This window comes from Zeus faber (genome assembly GCF_960531495.2).
Source record: "Zeus faber genome assembly, chromosome: 4".
NCBI lineage: Eukaryota > Metazoa > Chordata > Actinopteri > Zeiformes > Zeidae > Zeus > Zeus faber.
Window position 1 is genome coordinate 13,913,348 of NC_137191.1, and position 22,462 is coordinate 13,935,809.

At 43.7% G+C, this 22,462-nt stretch overlaps 1 protein-coding gene across 1 annotated transcript; it reads right to left on the minus strand.

Annotated features, from left to right (window-relative positions):
* Nucleotides 1–653: 653 nt before the first annotated feature.
* LOC307229432 (neuropeptide FF receptor 2-like) lies at nt 654–19,836 on the minus strand (the record flags this gene model as incomplete). Its single annotated transcript, XM_079999432.1, has 5 exons — nt 654–1,022; nt 3,947–3,955; nt 17,690–18,467; nt 18,887–19,439; nt 19,758–19,836. 5 exons carry the CDS (start codon nt 19,834–19,836, stop codon nt 654–656), a joined length of 1,788 nt encoding a protein of 595 aa, XP_079855558.1.
* Nucleotides 19,837–22,462: the final 2,626 nt, after the last annotated feature.

A 22,462-nucleotide genomic window follows, 5' to 3' on the forward strand; every position in this document is an offset into this window, starting at 1 on the left:
AAACCGACTCTCCACTAACCGGGATGACCCCCAACTCATTTGAATGTCACTCAACCCCCGTAAGATGGCATCAAGTGACAGAAGAAAAACAATGGCAAACGGCAGCTGGGGTGAACAAGGTTCACAAGGTTGTCCTGGAAGACCGTGCTTCCTTCTGCTCTGAGAATGTTCCTCAACTCTGAGGATTGTTTTGTTTTTTTTCCAGCAGGAAAATGCTCCATGCCACACAGCCACGTCTGGAACGTGATCAAGAGGGAGATGGATGGTCACAAGCCACCGAACAAAGCCAAGATGAAGTCACCTAATAGCGAGGTGAAAGACTGGTGGAGAGCATGCCAAGATGCATGAAAGCTGCGATTAAAAATAAGGGTTATTCCACCCAATATTGATTTCTGAACTCTTTCTATGTCAAAACATTCGTATTTTGTTGTTTAAAAAATGAATATGAACTTGTTTTCTTTGCATTATTCAAGGTCTGAAAACACTGCTTCTTTTTTGTTATTTTGACCAGTTGTCATTTTCAGAAAATAAAAGCTCTAATTGACAATATTGTTCTTTGGAATTTGAAGGTTGCGAGATACTGTACATCATGCAGATGCGCTGGGACACATCATCAGTGATGTTACCTGGGGTCATTGGGTGTTTCGGGTCTTTCAAGCATCGGACACCCTCACCCAGGCGACCCGACCAGGATTGATAAGACCCAGGCCTGTGTCCCAGCAGCGTTTGCCCATGGTTCTGCCATCTTGATCCAAAGCCACCTGGTGGCTTATCTCTGCGGCTTCAGTTCCAGATCTGATGGCCTTCCTCTTTGCCTTCCCGATGATGCCCAGCAGCGTGAAGACTTTGCAGAGCAAGCGCCCTGCGAATCCTCTGCAGCCCACCTCCACAGGCTCGCAGTGAGTTCGCCAGCCTTGCCTTCTGCATTCTTCCACAAGCTCCTGGTACTTGGCCCGCTCCCTTTCATTGGCCTCTTCCATGCTTTCTTCCCAGGGCGCTGTGAGCTCCAGCATGATCAATTGCTTGGTGGAATCAGAACAATGATCATGTCTGGGCGAAGCCTTTTAGATGTTATCCCAGCTGGGAACTTAAGTTGTTTTCCGAGGTCCACTTCCAGGTGCCAGTCAGCAGCAGTGGCGAGGAGACCAGACTTTGCCCTCGGGTGAGTGTGGGGTTCTCTCCCGCTCTGAGGAATGTGATGGTTCTTGCCCTGTGGGGGCCCTTACTGGTGTTGATGGCTTTGTACACAGTCTCACTGCCTTAAGCACCTGGTCGTGGTGCCAGTGGTAGCGCCCGTCTCCAAGTGCCTTTGGGCAGCTGCTAAGAATGTTGTCAGTAGTTCAAGATCCAAGATTCAAGAGTTTTATTTGTCACATACATATTAATACATCCATACATATATGCAGTGAAATGTCTTTGCAACGCACCCGGAGATCACACACAATAAGCTGTAAAAATACAAAAATGTGCGTAATTGACACGAGGCGAACTCGCAGGTGACCACAAGGGGCGGCGCCACAACCGCGATTCTGGGTCCTATAATTTTATAATAGTATTAGTTGTCCGTGTTGTATTATACATTTAAATCATTCTAAATGGAAGAAACTGATAATTTTGTGTTTTTAAAGTCTCTTATTTTTTTCCTGTATGTGTGTGTATATATATATATAGAGAGAGAGAGAGAGAGAGAGAGAGAGAGAGAGAGAGAGAGAGAGAGAGAGAGAGAGAGAGAGAGAGAGAGAGAGAGAGAGAGATCTATATATACACATACTGTATGCAAGATATACATGATATATATATGATATATATATATATATATATATATATATATGGATAGATATCGATATAGATATATCTATATCTTATATATATATATATATATATATATATATATATATATAAGATATATATATATATATTTTTTTTTAATATATATAGATATATGGCACATCTGCAGCAGAAGCGCCTGCAGATGTGCCCTCCAATGCCATCTGTTAAACTGTAAAAACACAGAATGACAGAATGATCTCAGTCTGAAATGTCATTCTGTCTGTCTGTCATTCTGTCTGTCTGTCTGTCAGGCTGTCTGTCAGGCTGTCTGTCTGTCGGTCTGACTTCATGTTAGAATTAACCTAACCACCTTGCATTTAAATGTTGCACAAATTTGTAATTTCATATCAATGTGGCCTGCTCACTATAATTGGCAGTTGTGGCATTGAGCCAAATGCTAACGTGTGGTTCACTTTGACTTTCCTGAACCCAGTTAAAGGGCACATTAAGATGCTTATACCAACATGAACACACATTCTGAGTGTCCGGCTCTCAGGACAGCCACTACTTTGTAGGTAAGTTTGGTCTGTGACTTAAAATTATGGCATTTTGAGGTAAAGGTTACACAGTGGGATCAATGAAATGCTGATTTTATTCTCCTCTAATTAAGGAGGGCAGAGTCAATAGCAGATCCATGCTCAACCCTGAAGGAATTATATTAACACAATTTGTTCATTTGTGAGACGCAAACACTCTTGCACAGAGACAAATGCACATAATAAACAATATAAGCGACAAAATAAACATTCAACTCCACTTGCTATTCACAGAAATAAGCAAACTCTTAGATATGCTCTAGAAGTGGGCTTATCTTTGTTTTATTTCTTTCCCCGGATGTTTGCTCACTTTGAGCACCATGGTGAGAAACAAGATAGCAAAAGGAAAACAGAAGGCTTTTCACCTACGAGGGAATAGAGACACGGCATGAATATTATTTCCATTGTGGCAGGCGAGGTCAAGCAATAATCTGACAAATAAATTATTGAGCGCTTGTCTGGAGGCCAGGAACGAGCCGGCCATCGTCCACCGGCAGCCGCATCTCCAAACGGCCGTTATATTTCTGCAGGTCTCCGAAAATGCTGCAAAACCTGAAAGCCTCCGGGTGCGACGGCAATGACGTGGGCGGGTGACCTCACGACCTCATACCTTCTAAAGAAAGCAAGATGAAAAAAAAATAATAAAAATAATCATATCAGCACTGATGTTACATTGTTATCAAGTGTATATGGAGTTTTGATAATCTTATTTTTATGATCTTATTGTCTTCTTTGACTTCTGCTTCTGACTTTGCTCCTCCTTCCAGAATATAATAAGACTGTGTGTGTGTGTGTGTGTGTGTGTGTGTGTGTGTGTGTGTGTGTGTGTGTGTGTGTGTGTGCGTGTGTGTGTGTGTGTGTGCGTGTGTGTCTGTGTGTGTGCGTGTGTGTGTGTGCGTGTGTGTGTGTGTGTGTGTGTTTGTGTGTGTGTGTGTGTGTTTGTGTTTGTATTTGTGTGAGAAAGGGAGCGAGAGAGAGAGAGAGAGAGAGAGAGAGAGAGAGAGAGAGATTACGCAGAATACCAGCTTGGCCACTACCAGTTACAATGCCATTGATGCCGTTCAATCCAGAGTGTATTATTATTAACATGTATGTTTTTCAAAAACAAGGTGACTTCCGTGGAGTGAAAAGACACGCCGAGGTCGAATGTAAAAAGGGAGGAGGTGAGTGAACGTCCCCAGAGGCGAAGAACATTCTAAGAGAAGGGGCGACGGGGAAGGACCGAGGCATGGCTTCGGCATTCATCATTTGTTTCTTATCCTAATTTGTTCTCTCGTTGGATCAAAATGCGTACGGCAACGTCGTCGACATGGATTCCAACTTTGCCGTCTTATTCTTCATGAAAAAGAAATGACAGCCGCACCAAACCCGACGCTGACAAAGACCTAATACGCTAATGATTAGAGCCGCATTAAAATCCCATGTTCACAGTGATTGATCATCATGAAAAGGATCCCAAGGCACGCCGGCGACAGCCTATTTGCCGACATTCCGGCGTTTGCCTTCTGCGGAGACCGCGCGGTTCGGCTTGCGACTCTCTTCTCCTCTTGGAGCTTTTTTTGCCACGACTGCTGACTCACCTGGTTCACCTGAGGGACACGCAAAGTCAAGGGACGAGGTCTGTTTCCGGAAATGCCCTGTTCTGATCTGATGAGAAGTTTTGTGAATGAAGCCCAGGGAACGTTGCGCGGGAAATGCAACTCCCCAGCCCCCCATTACATTTGAGACTGGGATAAATCATCCCGGTTACGGTGCGTCGTCCCCTCCCCCCTAATCTAGGACTCCACGATTGGGGCGTATTAACATTTGCATCACATCGATCACATCGCTGTTCTAAAAGACAATTTTCCTCGTCGTCCTGCGCTGTGTGGACCCGCCATGTGCCGTCATGTAGAAAATGAATCCCCGACCTGGGTGGCCCTCACATGCCTGATAGGATCGAGTGGACGAGTGCAAGACAGAAGGAGATGGACGAGCCCGGCGCCCTGGGAGGAGGGCCGAGGCGCGGCGGCGGCGGCAGCGGCAGCAGCAGCGGCCGCTCCTGCCGGTGATGAAAAGCCCGGGAGCGCTTCTGTCCAATTTATTTCCTGTTTATCCTTTTTCTCCTCTACGAATGCTAGGGCTTTTTGTATCTTGCAGAGCAGTGAAAGTGGGTGTGGATATACAGTATGTACAGGCAGTTTTTAATCAAAATGCAAAACAGGCAGCTGCCGACTTTTGCCATTCTTCCATAAAGGCCGGAAAAGTGGTGTTCCTTTTGAGTGAAAGTCATGACTCCACACCTTCCCTGTTAGTCAATAATTCAATTTCCTACTTGCGTATGATTTCATTCAAAATCATCATTTGATGATTTTGATTTTGAAAATTGTCAACAGCCAACAGACATAAAATATCTTAATGACCGACCTAAAGCTCTAAAAACGAATTTTCCTTGACTTTATTCAGTTTATTCGATACATATCTAATCAATAAGGAAGTTCACAAGCTAAGGTAGGATGGGATGATTTCTGTGGTATTTTTCGGCCTTTAGCTTTTCTTTAGCTATTGTCAATCCCTGTCTGTTCAGGTATAGTTGATAATGAGAAAAATGAAAATTGTCTTCTTGAGTGGGTGGAGGGTGAGAGCTGTGGATCCGCTCTGGAGTGAGTAGCAAGTCCATCACTCCAGACGATATGAGCTCCAGGCTTTGCATTGTTTCCACTGTTTAATACATATATATATATATATATATATATATATATATATATATATATATATATATATACACAGTATATAAGGCTGATAAGTCTATTATAAATCGCTAAGGCTAATATTGTGTTGATTAAACTATAATTTGGAATTTGAAAATGGCAAAAGTGTTAAGAAGGGGTTCTCAACGTGGGTTCCCAGGGTCCCTCAAGAGGTTCAAGGGGGTCCCTGGCAAAAAAGATTGATAGTTAAACTTCATCATTATTCCATTTACAAGATTATTACAGAATGCACAATAATGATTGTTTTGGTCCTTGTTTCACTGTTATCTCCCAAACTATAGCAATGACAGGTCTGGAAGTCTGGATTGAATCACTGACAATTAAAGACTGGGCTCCCAGAGACAGAAATCTATCAAACGGAGTCTCTTGGCTAATGTGAATCAAATTGAGAGTCCTTGCTATGAAAAAGTCTAAGAATCATTGTTGTTAAGAACTATCTCAACTTTGACATTCAAATAAAATAACTCTTAGGGTGCCTACTTAAGGGTATATGGATTATGGCATTAGACGCCAGAGCAATGGGTCTTATACCTGGACTTTTACCTGAAACATGCAAAGTAGAGCCAAACTTATCTGTTTAATTAAATATTTTCTCTTTCCTTGCCCACCAAAAATGAATCGCTCTGAACCATTCTTTTGACAGGATGCGTAAAAAGAAGACAAGCCACGCTTCCTTATATTCTTTTCCGATTAAGATTCATTTTGAGGTGTGTTACAGTTGGATAGAGTGACTTACACACTGATGGAGTCCTGTGCTTCTCGTAGAACAGTGATTCACTGGTTTGCTGTTTGGTGATTACAGCCACAGTGCCAGGTCAGGGCACTGTATCAATCTATTTCACCATCCGGCGCCGCCATATCCATACAGCCATGCCTCATGAAAATGAGTTATTACCTGACGACTTTACTATACAGCAAAACATCAGGGGAGTCAATGGCCTGGGAGAACGTATTGTAATATAAGCGCCACGCAACAGTGCTATTTGATTTGGTGTTTTCCAATTAAGTGATAAGCGTGCCAATCATTCTTCTGGGTTAAAATGTGTGCACATCCTGCCTCAACCATGCAGCCCCGTCGGCCTAGTCGCCTTGGAATAACGTTGTGGCAGTTCCGCCTGCCACGCGTAATCGAAGCGGCATTTTCAGGGCCCTCCGGCACAGAGACACAGCCAATGGGGTTGCAGACACACAGTTTATTGTAGAGAGGGGGCTCGGTGGAATAAGCCCTGGAGCATGTCATGACAAGGGCTCCTCTCAAGGGCAGTGCATTGCACTGCTGCCTCACAGCAAGAAGGTCCTGGGTTCGATTCCCGCCTGGGGCGCTGTTGGCACCGTGCTCCGGCGGGTTATCTTCCAAAACAAAAACCGGAGCCTTTCTGTGTGGAGTTTGCATGTTCTCCCCGTGCTCACATGGGGTTTCCTCCACCTCACGTCAGTAAGGACCCCCCTCAAAAACATGCACCCATCATCGTCTGACCAGCGATGGACACTTATCACCTGGTCCCCGGGCGCGTCCACGTATGCTGCCCACTGCTCCTGGCTGTGCCCCCGGAGGAAGGACAAGCCAGGATGGGTCAAAAGCAGAGGAGCCATTTCACCGGCCACCATCAAGCATGTGCATGTGTGTGTGTGTGCAAGCATGTGTTGTGGAGTGTCGTGTGACAATTAAAGACTGTTTCTTCTTCTTCTTCTTCTTCCTCTCCTGTGTGTGTGTGTGTGTGCGGATGGGGGTTTTACATGTTGCTCATTAGACCAACCAACATGCAACATGTATGCAGCCACACTGATCCTGGGCCCCCAATTACCTAGACCCAGGACAGGTGTGGCTGCTCAAACCAGACCCTCCCCACTCCACAAACATCATTTCTTTTTTATCATTGTGGATAGGGAACAGAAAAGTGTGTGTGTGTGTGTGTGTGTGTGTGTGTGTGTGTGTGTGCTTCTTCCTTGCCCTAATGTACGGAAAATGGATATCCATATCCATATGGATCTTATATGGATTTCAAAACAAGATAATAACATTAGGCAATGCACCTCGTTGTATTGATTTCCATATATATTGGCAGGAAGTCAGGTCTTTGTGGGCACTGGAACGTACATTTCAGGTAAAAACAAAAAAAATCTATACTGAGAGACAGAATGGGGCTGTTCGGTATGAAACCATGAAACCATTTCTCCGGAATAAAACACAATTTTAAAGCCGTGGAACCGCGTTGTTGTCGGATCACCACAATGCTGACATCACACAAAAAGGGCCTTTTCTGTCCATATTTATTTTGTGCTACAATATTTCCATCTTTAAATCTGTTAAGGTGGTATTTTTTATATTATTTTATATTTTATTATTGTATCACTGCCGAGGGGGTGATGCTTTCACCCCAGTGTTGTCTTTTCCCATGTCTTTGTCATCAAACTACATAAATAAGTAAGGAATGGGTTTTCATTCGTTCTTGTGGACAGGTTCTCAATGTCTCGAGTAAAAAAACTATTCAAATTCAGACATATATTGAACTTTGCAAGTGTACAGGACTCAATACAATTCCCTTACGATGGTTTCCCTACTAGACAGCTTCAGAGTCTGTGTTATTGTTAATGTTAGCTGACAGCGGAGTGACTGAAGGGCAGCCTCAGTAAAATTTCACGTGTCGAACCCTGAGGAAAAAAAGCTTTGGGGTTTAAAATGATTCGGGGCAGGAGGTCCAGATTATACAGAGGAGCCAAGATGTGGTTTACACAAAAAAAGAAGAGAGCACTTATTGGAAGAATACATGCATATAATACACATTTCACTGTTCTTCTGAATAGCACTGTGTTTCATGTTTTCTGCCTACAGTTCATTTTAATGTCTGTTTCACATGAAAAAAAAATCGGGTTTAGAAAACACGGCTATAGTCAAATGTAAATCATTTCAAGTAGTATCTTTGCTCTCGTATAAGTCATATTTGACCGTCGAAATGAACGCTATGATGATGACGATTACGCTCGGTTGGACCACAGCATCTGTCTGGTTCTGACTCCGCCCTGAGGCCGGGAACACACTGTATCCCAGTGTTTATCGGTCCGCGTGGACACAACAGACTCCAGTCTGGAGAAGACAGCTGCACGTCCACAAGGAAGACCAAAGGAGCAGGACACCATTATCTAACTAATAAAGGAAGCGATCTCTGTTCTGTCCGTCCAATATCTGTCCAAGCTCTGCGTGTATGTCCCTCGATTATCTCCACCACCGTTCATCCGATCTGCTTCCCACTTGGCGGGTGCATCGCTGGGGACCCAGGGACGTGCAGTGTCCAATTTCGTGCAATTTGGACACAGTGAGCAATCGGCCCGACAGCATTGGATCTTCCTGGCTCCACCCGCGCCTCCACCACCTCACTCTGACACGTGTTATGAGAATTGACAAATTGATTCTGCGAATTTCCTGAGAGCACACTTCCAAAGATCACGACGAAAGCGCAGCGCGTTCCATTCAGCGTGCGCTACAGCGGGTGAACGGTTTCGATCTTCAAAACCAAATTGTCTGCGTTCAACGTGACTTCTCAGTTTCCCCCTCAGCACAGCGCCAACTCATATAAGAAATGAGCTAATTTGACCGGACACGGCAGTGGGTATTGAAATGTTTTGAGATTCCGCTCGGAGCCCGATGTACTTCGAGCTTTGATGAACAATCCGTCCGTGGAACCCCGCAAACGGGGCGTCTGAGATACTGAAGTCTGCGGATACTGAGCCTGCGGTGTGTGTGTGTCCGCCACACTCTGCTGCGGCTTTCGGCAACTGCAGTAATCCGTCTGTTTCGCCTCAAACAAGTTCCCCTCTCGGCTACCCTCTCATCACATGAAAAAAAACACACAAGTGCAATCAATAGACTGTATTGCGAAGCTGTTCAAAGTGTGACCACGTAGGAATCTATTGATGAACTAATAAATTCAATTCAATTGGATGTTCCCTGAATTGACTGCCTCGTGATACTTGCAAAACGTACAGCAATGTAAAGTACAGCACAATGGATGCTACCCTTGTGCTGTACTTTCCTAAAAACCTGCACAAAAACGTATTACAGCTACCGCACACAGGACGTCGCCTGGAACTTTGGAGTCATTCATTTAGAGGAACTGACTCGAAATGAACAGATCACCAAAGAGACTCAAACAGCCCCTCCCACAGCGTAATCCAGTAGATTTTTATTTTTAAACACAGCAACCACCCAAAAAATACTACATTTAATGCAAATAAGGAAAACCACATGACAAAAGTTTGTAGTGTAGAACTTTTTCATTCCAAAATTCCAGATTCCAAACCCAGAGAATACCAGCCTATTCCGTGGGTTTTGACGTGCACATTTTTAGATTAATTTGACAAGGGAGATGATGAGGAGAGCGTTGGAAATGATAACTTTTTGAGGCATAACAACAATAAATATAGTGAGATGTAACAAATAACTGCTTGAGTGGAAATTTCTCCTGATGCCATCACTTTTAATAGAAATAATCACAAAAAAACAAACCTGTATCTGTTGTGTTTTGAGTACTGGTTATTGTGTGTAAGTCACAAAGCTTCCAAGCATTGCAGCAATTTCCCCAGAGTACACGGTTTGATTTATGCCTCTGCACAAAGAGAAAGACGCTGAAGGACACAAACCTTTCTCATCAAAAGTTGGTTGATAATGCTGATACTAGAAATATGGAGTCGACACGAGGCTCATCTACCACAACACTACTGTATATTCACACAGAGAGAGGGCCCATTTGAGCTTGAATTTAGAGATAGATAGATAGATAGATAGATAGATAGATAGATAGATAGATAGATAGATAAAAAAAACTAAGAAATAATACAAATAAATATACAAAAAACCTAACAGTTTTCAAAAAAATCAAAATTAAAATGTGAGCATATCCACTTAACCTAATGGTAAACAGCGACATACTGTATATAACCTACGATAACAGAAAACCTCAGATCGGGACAACTTGTATTCATTCCCCAAGGTAGTGGGGTAGTTTTGGAGCTTTTACTCTGACATTTTAGTCGATCAATGGTGTTTGAAGGACACACTCTTAACTGGTGTCCACTGCCTGTGTGTGTGTGTGTGTGTGTGTGTGTGTGTGTGTGTGTGTGTGTGTGTGTGTGTGTGTGTGCGCGCGCGCGCGTGCGTGTGCGTGTGTGCCTATAGCATTACATAAATAATCACTTGAACCAACGGTAAAAGAAACACAAGTGAAATAAATGCAGAAACAAAAAACGTGTGAAATGACCAGTTATCACATGAAAATTAGTGGGTGGGTGGTGGTTTGATTAAAATTGTATGCAGTTCACATTTAGAATTATGATTTTCTTCGTCCTGTTTAATAATGGTGGAAAGAATTATCACATTTCCTCGAGTGCTGTACTCAAAACTGATGATGAGGAGTCCCTTCATCCGTCATGGACCTATCCCAATTTGTCTGATTAATGTAAGAAGTTGGACAATGATGTGGAGTACATGTTTGACAGGGGGGAAACGAAGAACTTTTCTACATTAAAAAAAATGAAATGGATTTTATTAAGTGGGATTGAGCACACATGGTTGAATGTTGGACACCTCATCCAAACAGACGGCAAATTTGTCTTTAGATTAAGGAATTAAAATACAATTTGTTCAGGAGACGAAAAGGCTGTGTGCCAATGAATTGATGAGACAAGCGTGTGTGTGTGTGTGTATGTGTGAGTGTTAGCCAATGGAGTATGGACTCAGCTTTCACACTCGATACTCGTCTCAATAGACTGGACTGTCAGTATCACAAGAGCCATCGAGGCCAAAACCACTATTTATTTGGAGCATTTTCAAATGAATGTTGAGCATAAAAGGAGAAAAAATAGAGGACAATCTTAGATCTTATTTTACAATCATTTTTTTTATTACAGTATTTTTTTTTACTGTAATAAAAACAGTTGTTTTTTTTATAACGTTTTATAGAGTAATGCAAGACGTTGGAACAACGATGATAAGGGTGTGTTGGTACTGCAATGGGTTTGTTTTAGGTCAAATAAAACTTTTAATGTCATGATTGTGAAAAATTAACTATATATATATATATACTGTATATATATATTTAAAATATATATTTCTTTGCTTTAAACAGATACTTTTCAAAATAACTACAAGGCTACATCAAACAGGCCACAAGGGAAATGTCTCCATGTAATATAGAGGGGAAAGGTTTTGTTAACGAACACTTGGGTGAAGATACAGTTAACGAGAGCGAAACCGAGGGAAATAAATGAAGCTGTTGCTCAAAGAACAGAATAATGTGTTGAGAGATGAGCGAAAAGTGCCATTGATGGAGGATAACAGATTTTGGTCTCAAATGTGAAATGTTGTTTTTTTTTTTGTTTGTTTTTTGGTTTTTTTTTTGAGTCTAACGCGTTTGCCCGTGACCGAATGATGTAACGAGGAGGAAATCTGCTGCCAGGACTCCCTGGCAACGCGCGGCCCAGAGGGACGTTCATCTCTGATGACCAAAAAAACTCGAATTCTCTCCGTTTGCTGCTCGGTGCAGTTCTGACACGAACAGACGGATTTCATTTCGCATCCAGCGGGAAAAGAGAGAGGGGCGAGGCTTTGCTTGAACTCCAAGCAGTGCTTGTTCTTGGATTTTAATCTCATTAGTATTTGGTTTTCGGGTGTTCGTTCGTCTGCAGGAGCCATAGAAAGAAGTATGACTCTTGCGTCTTTCGTACACAATGAGGGGAGCACGCAATCCGTTTAAACATAATTGAGGTCCCTCTTCAACCCATCTCAGAGCTATTCCCTCAAATGAACCGCCCTGAACCACGGATAAATATTTCCAATCTGCGCTTGAACGGACACAAACATAATTGACTGAGAGGACCACAGAAAGACATAATAATATGAGATAATTCTTTGTGCTACATTTGATGTTTACTATATATTTAAATGAGTGGCACAACCATTAAGATAAGATAAGATAAGATAAACCTTTATAAGTCCCAAAACTGAGAAATTTACATCGTTCCAGCAGCAAGAAGGGGAGAGCAGAAAATAAAGAGCATATCAAGTACACACTATAAACAATATAAAATATATAGAAACATAAAAAAATAAGAAATCACCATAAATAGGAGCCAGATAGTACTAAGTGTATTGCACATATCTTGACACATTGCACATCAGGGATTACACTGTCTTTTTTTTTTTTTTAATATAAAAAAGCCTTAAGCCTTAACTTAGCATTAAGCCTTCATATTGACACAGTATGATGACGATCCCTCATATCATTGCCAGTACGGTACGATAAATGAGCGGGGGTTTCGCCTACCACGCGCCACCCAAGTGGCGTGTTCGGGGACCTCCGGCACAGACGAAGGGGTTGTAGAAAACACACAAGTTTATTGTGGAGAGGGGGGCTCGATGGAACAAGCCACCGAGCAGGCGGACACAGGTCATGACAGGGCTCCTCTCTCCTGAGTGTGTGTGTGTGTGGGGATGGGGGTTTTACCTGTTGCTCGTTAGACCAACCAATCAGCAACAGGTATGCAGCCACACTGATCCTGGGTCCCCAATTACCTGGATCCAGGTCAGGTGTAGCCTCTCAAACCACACCATCCCCACACATCACCCCCGACACCAAACTGAGGCCAGGGAGAGTACCTGGGCGAAGCCTATGCGCTTCAGAAGTGAACCCTGGCTCTCACTATTGAACATTTAACAGCGGTGCTATGTGTGTCTGTCTTCCCTCTTTGAGTACTTTGGATTTGGAAAAAAGCACTTTGTGGGTTTCAAGTCCAAGTCGTCTTATCATTGCCACAGTAGTGTACGTCAATGACACGCTGAGAAAGGAAAGATCTACAGCAGTCTATCTACAGCATCTGGGACTCTTTGTAGCTCCACCGCCCTCTCCCATCACTTGGCGCCAGTCGGTGAACAGTGATCCTGGCGGCGTCCGATAAACTAGTTCTGGATGCTGAGTATTGGAAATCAATGGAAGGGACGCCACACTGACAGCGCCCTTGTGATTTGAGAAACAGAAAAGAAAAAAGTCTGTTCTGGTGGAGATGAGCTTGCTAGCCTCGCTGTATGAGCATTGGTTGTGGGCTTAGCGATTGATAATGAAAGAATGCATTCCATGTATGAAAGTTGTCATTTTGTTAAAAAATATTAATGTGCTGACGGATGTTAGAGGAGTTTTAAGAAAAATATCAAAAAATCAACAATTAAAAGCAATTTTTATTATAAAATATAACCCTTCCGTGTTGGATGCTCCCACGCCCACGCCGTTTGTTATATTTTCCCGATGGTTGTTTTAAAATTGATCTTTCTGACACCCTGCATTCATAATGCACAGACAAAGTTAAAACACATAACACTGACACATAGGTTTTGTTTCATATAACATACATATTTTATTGGCGGGTTTGAAGTTTGTTAGCCCTGCGAGGAGGAAGGACAAGAACTCCAGAGCTTCCATCCAGTTCAACCTCATGGGGGTGGTTCTTTTGTAGTTCCTTGAATAATAATCTCTTTTTATAGATGAGGGTTTTTGTATTTATTTTGCAGTTATTTCAACATGTATACAACACATTCTTTTTTTCCTGATATTTCTTTCACCCCTCTTGTTTCTTTTTGGTTTGGTCCCTATGTTCCCTTCAGTTTCCTTTGCTCAGGTCCGTTAGGTGTGTCCAGTTGTCTTCACGTTAAGTCATCTTTTAATTTCTTTTGACCTCAATTTTCATTTTTTATCATACTTAAATTAATTTGTCAAAGTTTCCCCCTGCACTTGTTTTGCAACCATCCCAAAATTGATGATATCTTTTTTTGGTCAATAAATCCTAATTTTTCGCACTCTACCTACGTCCCTTGTGCCTGACTGTTTGGTCCTTCACACCTTCTCTAAAAGCACTTTAGAGAATGCTCGAGTATGCTTTCTGCGGGTACATCCTTGATGTTGCCGGATAAAATATTGTTGCATCAAGTTTGATCACCACAGTGTGAAATAAAAGGAATAAAATGAAACGTCGCACTCGTTGGAGCAGAAGGGTCCTTTCTGTCGCTGTAAGAATCACCCGTCCTCAGAGAAGCACTTTTGGTTTTCTCCTCCCGGCGGTACAGGTTTTCCTTAGTTTTTCCTTGGTGTGTCTGTGTGTGTGTGTGTGTGTGTGTGTGTGTGTGTGTGTGTGTGTGTGTGCGCGCGTGCGTGTGTGTGTGTTGGGGGGTGGGGGTTGGGTCGGGATCATATTATGATAATAATACATTAAGATGTTGAAGTGCATGTGGTTTATACGCATTACTTCCAGTTCCATATTATTACTTATCAGCTATGATATCCTAATATCAAATTAAAACTAATGGCAGTGGGTCATATTATCAAGCCAATTTTTACCCAAGCTCATTTCTATCAAGCTCAAGTGAAATATTCTCCATGTATTTTATTTTTGCTCATCTTGCTGTGGTGCTCCCCTAGAGGCATTTTGCCTTCTGCTAAATGGTCCTTGAACTGCTCCTAAAAAAGCCAGTAAAAAAAAAAAAAGAAAAGAAAGAAAAGATGGTAATGAAGAACGAGTAATAGCAGGAGAAATGGTCTATTGTTAGCACTATCTCTCCACACTGGTACAGTGATGACACAGGGAGGGAGGGGGGGCGATAAAAGCGGGGGAGACAGACGAGTGTGCAGGGGGTTAAGGGGGAAAAAATGAAGCCGAAAGAGAGAAGTGCGATAAGGATCAGAAACGGAGATGACGGAGAAAGAATGAAGGGCTGCACTCTTGACAAATTAAAAAAGGTGGAAGAGAAATGAAAAAGGATTAAAGCTGGGATTTAAATGGTGTGTGTGTGTGTGTGTGTGTGTGTGTGTGTGTGTGTGTGTGTGTGTGTGTGTGTCTGTGCGTCTGTGTGTGTGTTCCGTTATCTATTCCTTATGATGATAGAAGTGAATCCAGGTACGGGTGCAAATCAATCATTTTTCTTTTACCGACCGCAAACCCAATTATAATCTTAAATATTAAATCTGAGTCCAAATCCCATTAAGATGTAATCACACCCACGGCAAGTACGTCCCTAATGAAGGAGCCTCTGCACGACTGTTCCCTGTGTCTTACTAGCTCCCATTAATACCTCCAATACAGCGACGACAACCATCAAATGAAACAAATGAGACTGTTACAGCAAATAACTTGTTGTTTCCACATTCTCATGGAAACTGTTGGGAAAGTGTTTTTCTTATAGACGTCTGGGGGGAAAAGGCGCAAATGTCTGCCTAGGACATCAAGACAAGACTGCGGGTGGTCATGAGCAATCTTTTTTTTTTTTTTTTTTAATGATACACCAATTGCACATTATTTGGTATACATGCCCTCCAGCGATACAGTGCAATACTGAGACTGAAAAACAAAAAAAAAAAAACAAAAAAAAACAGTAGGGGGATAGAGAAATGAAACACACTGTCACACATAATGGCTGCCATTACAGTAGAACCATTGGAACAAAGAAGCCTTTTCAGAAATCAAACAGGATTTTTTTTTTATTTTTTTTTTACAGTCTTAGTGAAGTGTTTCCCCCACTGCTATGAGGACAAACCTGTGTGTGTGTGTGTGTGTGTGTGTGCTTGCGTGCGTGCGTGCGTGCATGTTTGTGTGTCTGGGTGTGTGAATGTGTTGTGTGATCAGCAGCACTAGTGTCACAGTAGTTCATCCCATTCACCACCTTTGTCGTCTCCACCCTGAGGTGAGATTGGATTTAGCTGTCTGTTTTCAGTCTCTCTCTCTTTGTGTTTCTGTTTAAATTGTTTGTGTTGCTTCACCAATAAGCACATTATATATCCTTTCCTCTACGGTCTAATCCGGTGGTTCTCAACACATGTGGGGGGTCCTTGAAGAGGTTCCAGAGGTTCCAAAATGATTAAACAAATAGTTAAACGTCATCATTATTCCATTTACAAGATGTTAACAAAGTTAGAGAATGTAGAATAACGACTGTTTGGATCCTAGCTTCACTGTCATCACAGTTATGGAAGTTTGGACATATGTGGGTCAGTGTCATATGTGATCATAAAGAATATTCCCAGACAGGAGACCAAGAGACACAATCATATCAGTGGGGTCAAGTATGTGCATTCCCTTGGCCTAACACATATCAAATTGAGGATCCTTGATGTTTAAAAAAAAAAGTTGAGAATTACTGCTCTAATCCATGTCTAATCCTGGTTCTGGTTAATTAGGTGATCCGGAACCCCATGTTTAGAATAATAAAACAGATGTTCTGATGTTCAGAGGTTCAGAGGTTTTTAGAAGTTAGAATATATATCCAGGCAAACCCATTGGTTCCAGGCATACCTCTGTATGTTGTGAGATCTGTTTATTCTGCACGGACTGTTCTTATGGTTGCACATACATTAAATATATTTTCTTTGATTGTATTTCTCTGTAAAGCGCATTGTGTTGCCCTGGTATGAAACGCGCTTAATAAATAAGGTGCGACTTGACCTGGCTTGACATGTAATTTCTACGCTTTCCGGGAACCATGAAATTGGCTTCCTCACCATGACTTCCCAATCAAAGGGCGAATAGAGAGAGAGAGAGAGAGACAGAAAATCTGCAATTCAATACATTTTTCAATCACAAAGTGGCTTGTTATAAACCTCTCTGGGTAACTTAGGTCTTCGTGGGCTTGGTCACTTTCTTTGATCTGTCAGTGTCGTGCTCGTAACGAATACCCGTCGACGCAAACCTGTCTTGACGGACACTGAAAGAGATACAGGGAATAGTGCGTATAAATGTTTGTGTGTGTGTGTGTGTGTGTGTGTGTGTGTGTGTGTGTGTGTGTGTGTGTGTGTGTGTGTGTGTGTGTGTGTGTGTGACTTGAAGACATGGGCATTCCCAAAAGCCTTCTACATGCTCCCGACAGGCTTTGACCTTTTTCTCTGAAAAAAGCATTATCTACAACGCGAGCAGACAGGAAGGAAAGACGGGATCAAGGTTGCAAGCGGAAATAAAATGAGATAAAATGAAAACACACCGCACACGTTTTCAACACACGTCGGTGCAGAAGTTAAAAACCTCTCGTCACGTCGACGTGACGGCGCGCCGCCGGACGACCGATCCATCCGCTCCGGGACAAATAACACCTCCCTCCCAGTCCACCAGTCCACTCTGTCCCTGCCCGCCTGGCTTTACAATTAACGACTCAAAGAAAAACTTAAGCAAGCAAATAAGCCGGTACAGAGGGCACAATTTATTTGGTCACGTTTTGTCCCTTTTGAACCGAAATCTAGTAAATATTATCATTTACAGACTGTGAGATGTTTGTTTTCCAGGCCCAGAGAGTGGAACAATACAATTGTTTGCCATTATGTCCCCACTGACAAACTCATTCATCTGTGGGTTTTACAGCCTGGTCATGTGGGTAACTCCATCCTCACCCTCCGCTGATTCAGTCAGAACTTGCGATGGGTTGTCCGTGTTGTGTCCTCTCGAAAAGATGGTGTTTCTCCCCCAACCAAATATGCCTCTTCTATCCGCTAACAAACTGTATAATTTGTCCCCTGAATGCCTCCTCAACGGCAGCGTGTCAATATCTACAGGCTCTATGTTCTCATTTAATGAATGTCTTCTCGTGGGCAGTAAATCGGCTCCGCGCGCAGAGGAGTGGAGCGGGTGGAGCTGGCCGGGAAGCAGCGCACCGCCGCAGACGCTGGGGCTGGACTTGTACCAGTCGGAGATGCTGTGTTCCGATCCTCCAACCCAGTCCATGCTGTCCTGCAGCCCCAACCTCAACCCCAGCCCTTGACCTCTGGCCAAACTAAGCAGCCTGGGCATGGTGGCGACAGAGGCAGATGCGGCGGCGGCTGCGGCGGCGGCGGCTATGTGGCTGCGGTCGGCAGAGGTCGAGGTCGTAGAAGCGGCCGTCACGGCGGTTGAGTCGTTAAAAGAGGACGAGCTGAAGAGAGCGGCTACCTTCTGGTAGTACCGTGTCCGTATGACTCGAGCCGAGCGGTAGAGGTCCCCGATGAAGCAGTAGCAGATGGGGTTGAGGCTGGAGTTCGTCAGTCCCAGCCACTGAGCAAAAGGCCGGGTCTGAAGGAGCCAAGATGGCGGCCGCTCTTCCCGGTCGATCCAAAAGTCGGCGAAGTAGAGGGGCAGCCAGGACACTGCAAACAACAGCACCAGGCACACCACCATCTTGGCAATCTTCTGGCGCGTCTTGAGGCTTGTTATATGCAGCGCTTGGCTACGGGGATCGAGGTCGGAGAAGGTCGATTTCTTCCCTCCCCACAGCCGCCGGCCCGTCAGGAACCCTATGATGAGGTTAAAGGTCACTGGGAGGCAGTAGAGTGCCACAAACAGCAACACACTGTACCTGCGGAGCAAAGAATTTTGCATTAGTTGAAGGTGAAACACTGTGGACCTTTATTTCGATTAAATAACTATTGATTATTCTCATTGTCATTTGTAAGGAAACATTTTTTTTTCTATGATTTACAGATCATAGTGGAAAATAATAATGAAGCCAATTAGAGCAATAGGTGGGGGAGGAAAGGAAATACTTAAGTGGAGTTCACATCTTCAAATCATTTAGGAAGCCTTTAGAGATGTGTTTCAAGGTCAAGTACCCCCCAGTATCTCAATCTACTAATACTGTCAATACTGCTACCGTTCCTTTCCATGAGCTAGACCTCAGAGGCATTTTAACTCATCTGGTGCTCAAATGATTGCCCACTGTTATTATTGTGATTATGCATGATCATTGATCAGTGAGAGCTGAATTCTTGTAAATACCCCTGTTTAAGGCGAGGCTGAGGCCAGTCCTCTTGACAGACCAAAATTGCGAAAGTTCCAAAGCTGACCTCGTGCCGGCGGTTCATCACTGCGAGGGGAGCACACATCACCGACGACACGGTCCACACCATGGCGATAGTGGCCTGGATGCGCCGGCGCGTGAACATGGAGCGCGCGCGGAGTGGGGAGCGGACGCTGTAGTAGCGGTTCACACTGATCACCGTCAGCGTCAGGACGCTGGCGGACACGGAGACGGCTTGCGTGAAGGGCACCGCTCGGCAGAGAAAGTCGCCGTAGACCCACGCCGTGTAGATCTGGCTCCCCAACGTGATGGGCATGCACACACACACCACCGCCAGGTCACACACTGCTAGGTTCACCAGTAGACTGCGCGTGGCACTGATTCCAGCTAAACGTTGGCTCCGCCGGTTGGTCAGGACGCGCAGGGACATCAGGTTCCCCACAAATCCCAATATGAAGGACAGACAATATATGATGGTAAGTGCAATGGTGCTGGGCTCATGGAGGGTCCAGAGCAACATACTCTCCAGATCTGCTAAATCATTGGCAGGAATAATAGATGGGGACAGCTGAGAGGAGGAGGAGGAAGATGAGGAGGAGGTGGAGAAGGAGGAGGACAAGGCGTGGAGGGAGGGCTGATGCTGAATGAAAGTAAATGGGGCATGATGGAGGGAAGATGAGGTGGAGAGGAGCGGGGAAGGCAGGAGGGAGGAGGACAGAATAAGGGGCGCGGGGGGGAGGGAGGGCGACGGCTGATGGATGGGGGCAGAGTGGGGTGTGGCGGAGAGAGGAAGGGTTAGAGAGGTGTGGAAGCCGTAGGAGTGGTTGAGTCTTGCTGTGGAGAGGGTACCGGTGACGTACTGCAGCAGGGGAGAGAAACTGGGCCTGATGGAGCTCCTGCCCAGAAGCTTGTTGTGGGAATGATCCATGACGCCGCTGGACCGTGACAGGACCACAGCAGGAACAGAGGGAGTAAATATAACAAGTGGATATCTCTCCGATCCGTGGCTGATGATTTTAAGTCGTCTTTGTGAAATTCCATTCATCTGCGATGCAAAGTAGATACAAAAAAACATTCAGTCTAAGATGATTTATATGCAAATTGGTAGAATTTGCTTTATAATCTCCATCAAAACAGCAGGTTCCAAAGCATTCCACATACTGGCATCCATATTGTTGGTAATCCGATGTCCAACAGGTCCTCTCATGTAATGCAGTGACGCTGAAGGTGAATATCTCTTGGATTTCGTGGCAGGCATGGTTTCTCTGCTCACCGCATATTCGATCTATCTTCTATCTTCTAACAGGTGTAGGTTTCTGTTCCTCCAGGGGATGGCTCAACATACACGGCTTTCCACGAAGGCGTCCCTCTCCAGAGGGGTATCTGCATCCCTCTTCACTCACTCCCCTGCCTCCTCAGCAGACGCCACTCCATCTAGGAGGAACAATCAGAAAGGGAATTAATGGGATTCATTTGAAGGCGTTCGCACCGAAAATCTCTTTAAAGCTGGTGGAACAGAAAACAAAAGCAACATAACAACAGTGAAAGCCTATTAACGACCCCCCCCCCATACAATAAAGTAAGCACCTGCACCAGGTCTGTCTCATCACATATTCATTTCATTTCCAACATCACTGCAGACGTTTTTTGTTTTTTTTTATCAGCCCAACAAAACAGCATGGGGGCAGATATTATCAGCCACAACATTTTAAAAAACGAAAAAAAATTAAAATTGTATTATAAAAATGTACTTCCATATTATTTTGTCTTATCATTTGATTGATTTGGATGTTGTAGCCTCAATTGAGCTCCATGTCAAAAGTTGGACCGTTTAGAAACTGGCTGAAATTCCCAATTCCTTTCTGCTGATTTAACCATTATCCATCCAGCACAATTCCCATCCTCCACCATCACTGATCACCATTCAGTTTTAGGCAGAACACCTATCCTGATTTCAGTTTTTCGACTTTGGAAAAAAATTACAGCTTGTTCATATCGAGGGACAATAATAAGGAGAATTGAGAAATGTTATTCCCGCACTGTCACAGAAAGAGACATTCAAAAGTATTTCAGTAAATGCTAAATGTATAATATACAATGACATCTGATATTAATATACACTTCGAGCAGCAGCGACCTTGGTTTCCGTTTTAATAACAACAACAATAATAATAATAATAATAATAATAATAATAATAATAATAATAATAATAATAATAATAATAATAATAATAATAATAATAATAATAAAGCGTATATACTGACCTTTTATTAAAAATAAAATCCCATCTCACAATATGGTGAGGCTGATGATTTCCCCGCAGGGAAAATAGTGTTTTCCACAGGGAAGCTGAGTTGAAGTAGTAGCGTCCGTCGTGCGAATACGCTCAGTGCCGACGCTCCGCACTGAGCGTCAGTTTCTCCATCTGCGACTGCGGCGCACTGCAGGGCTGGATATCCAGGAGGGAAAACAGATCCTCAGCAGCTGCTTTCCCATTAACTGGCTCGGGCTTGTGGCTAAAACAGGACTGCAGAAATGAGTTGAATCAGTTCTAAAAGGAAGCACATAACCAAGGAGCCTGCAGGGAGGAGGCGGCTCTCTGATAAGGAGTCAAACACGTGTCCTTTTGCAAAGTGGAACTTTAATTAAGTTGCCGGTGAGATTGCCAGTGCCCTCGTCCCCTGGCCTCCGACACTCCGAGCCCATTAGCAGTGAATTAATAATTCCCTGTCATAAGAGGTTCTGATCAAGCCCGATGGCTTCCCGCTGATGCTGGTGCCATCCTCTCTGCCCTCCCTTTCGCTCTCTCCGTCGCAACCCCCCTCTCTATCTCTTTCTCTCTCTCCCATTTCTTCTAAAGTCTTAGAACGGTTACATATTTTAAATTTTTCAATTATTATTATAATAATAATAATAATAATTAGAAGAAGAAGAAGAATTAGAAGAAGAAGAATACATTTTTTTGAAAATGTCCTGGCAGAGAAATAGATTTTTCCTTATTTCCTTTCAAATGCCTCCCAAAATGTGTTTCCAGCTGTAAAATGCCCTGGAGCAGTGGCCTTACTGGAAACACCAAAAACAACGTGTCTGAAAACGCTGTTGTATCATGTGTTACACACATTAAAAAGTGTGTTTGTAGTTTGGTGTCAAGTTCCGATATAGTTTAAAACATATAACCAGCCTTTCTGTGTGGAGTTTGCATGTTCTCCCCATGCTCACATGGGGGTTCCTCCACCTCACGTCAGTAAGGACCTCCCACCAAAAACATGCACCCATCATTGTCTGACCAGCAATGGACATTTATCACCTGGTCCCCGGGCGCGTCCACGTACGCTGCCCACCGCTCCTGGCTGTGCCCCCGGAGGAAGGACAAGCCAGGATGGGTCAAAAGCAGAGGATCCATTTCACCGGCCACCATCAAAGCATGTGCATGTGTGTGTGTGTGTGTGCAAGCATGTGTTGTAGTGTGGTGTGTTGCGTGACGAATAAAGACTGTTTCTTCTTTCTTCTTCTGCTTCTTCTTCAATATCATCAAGCCAAAGCCAGAAATCAA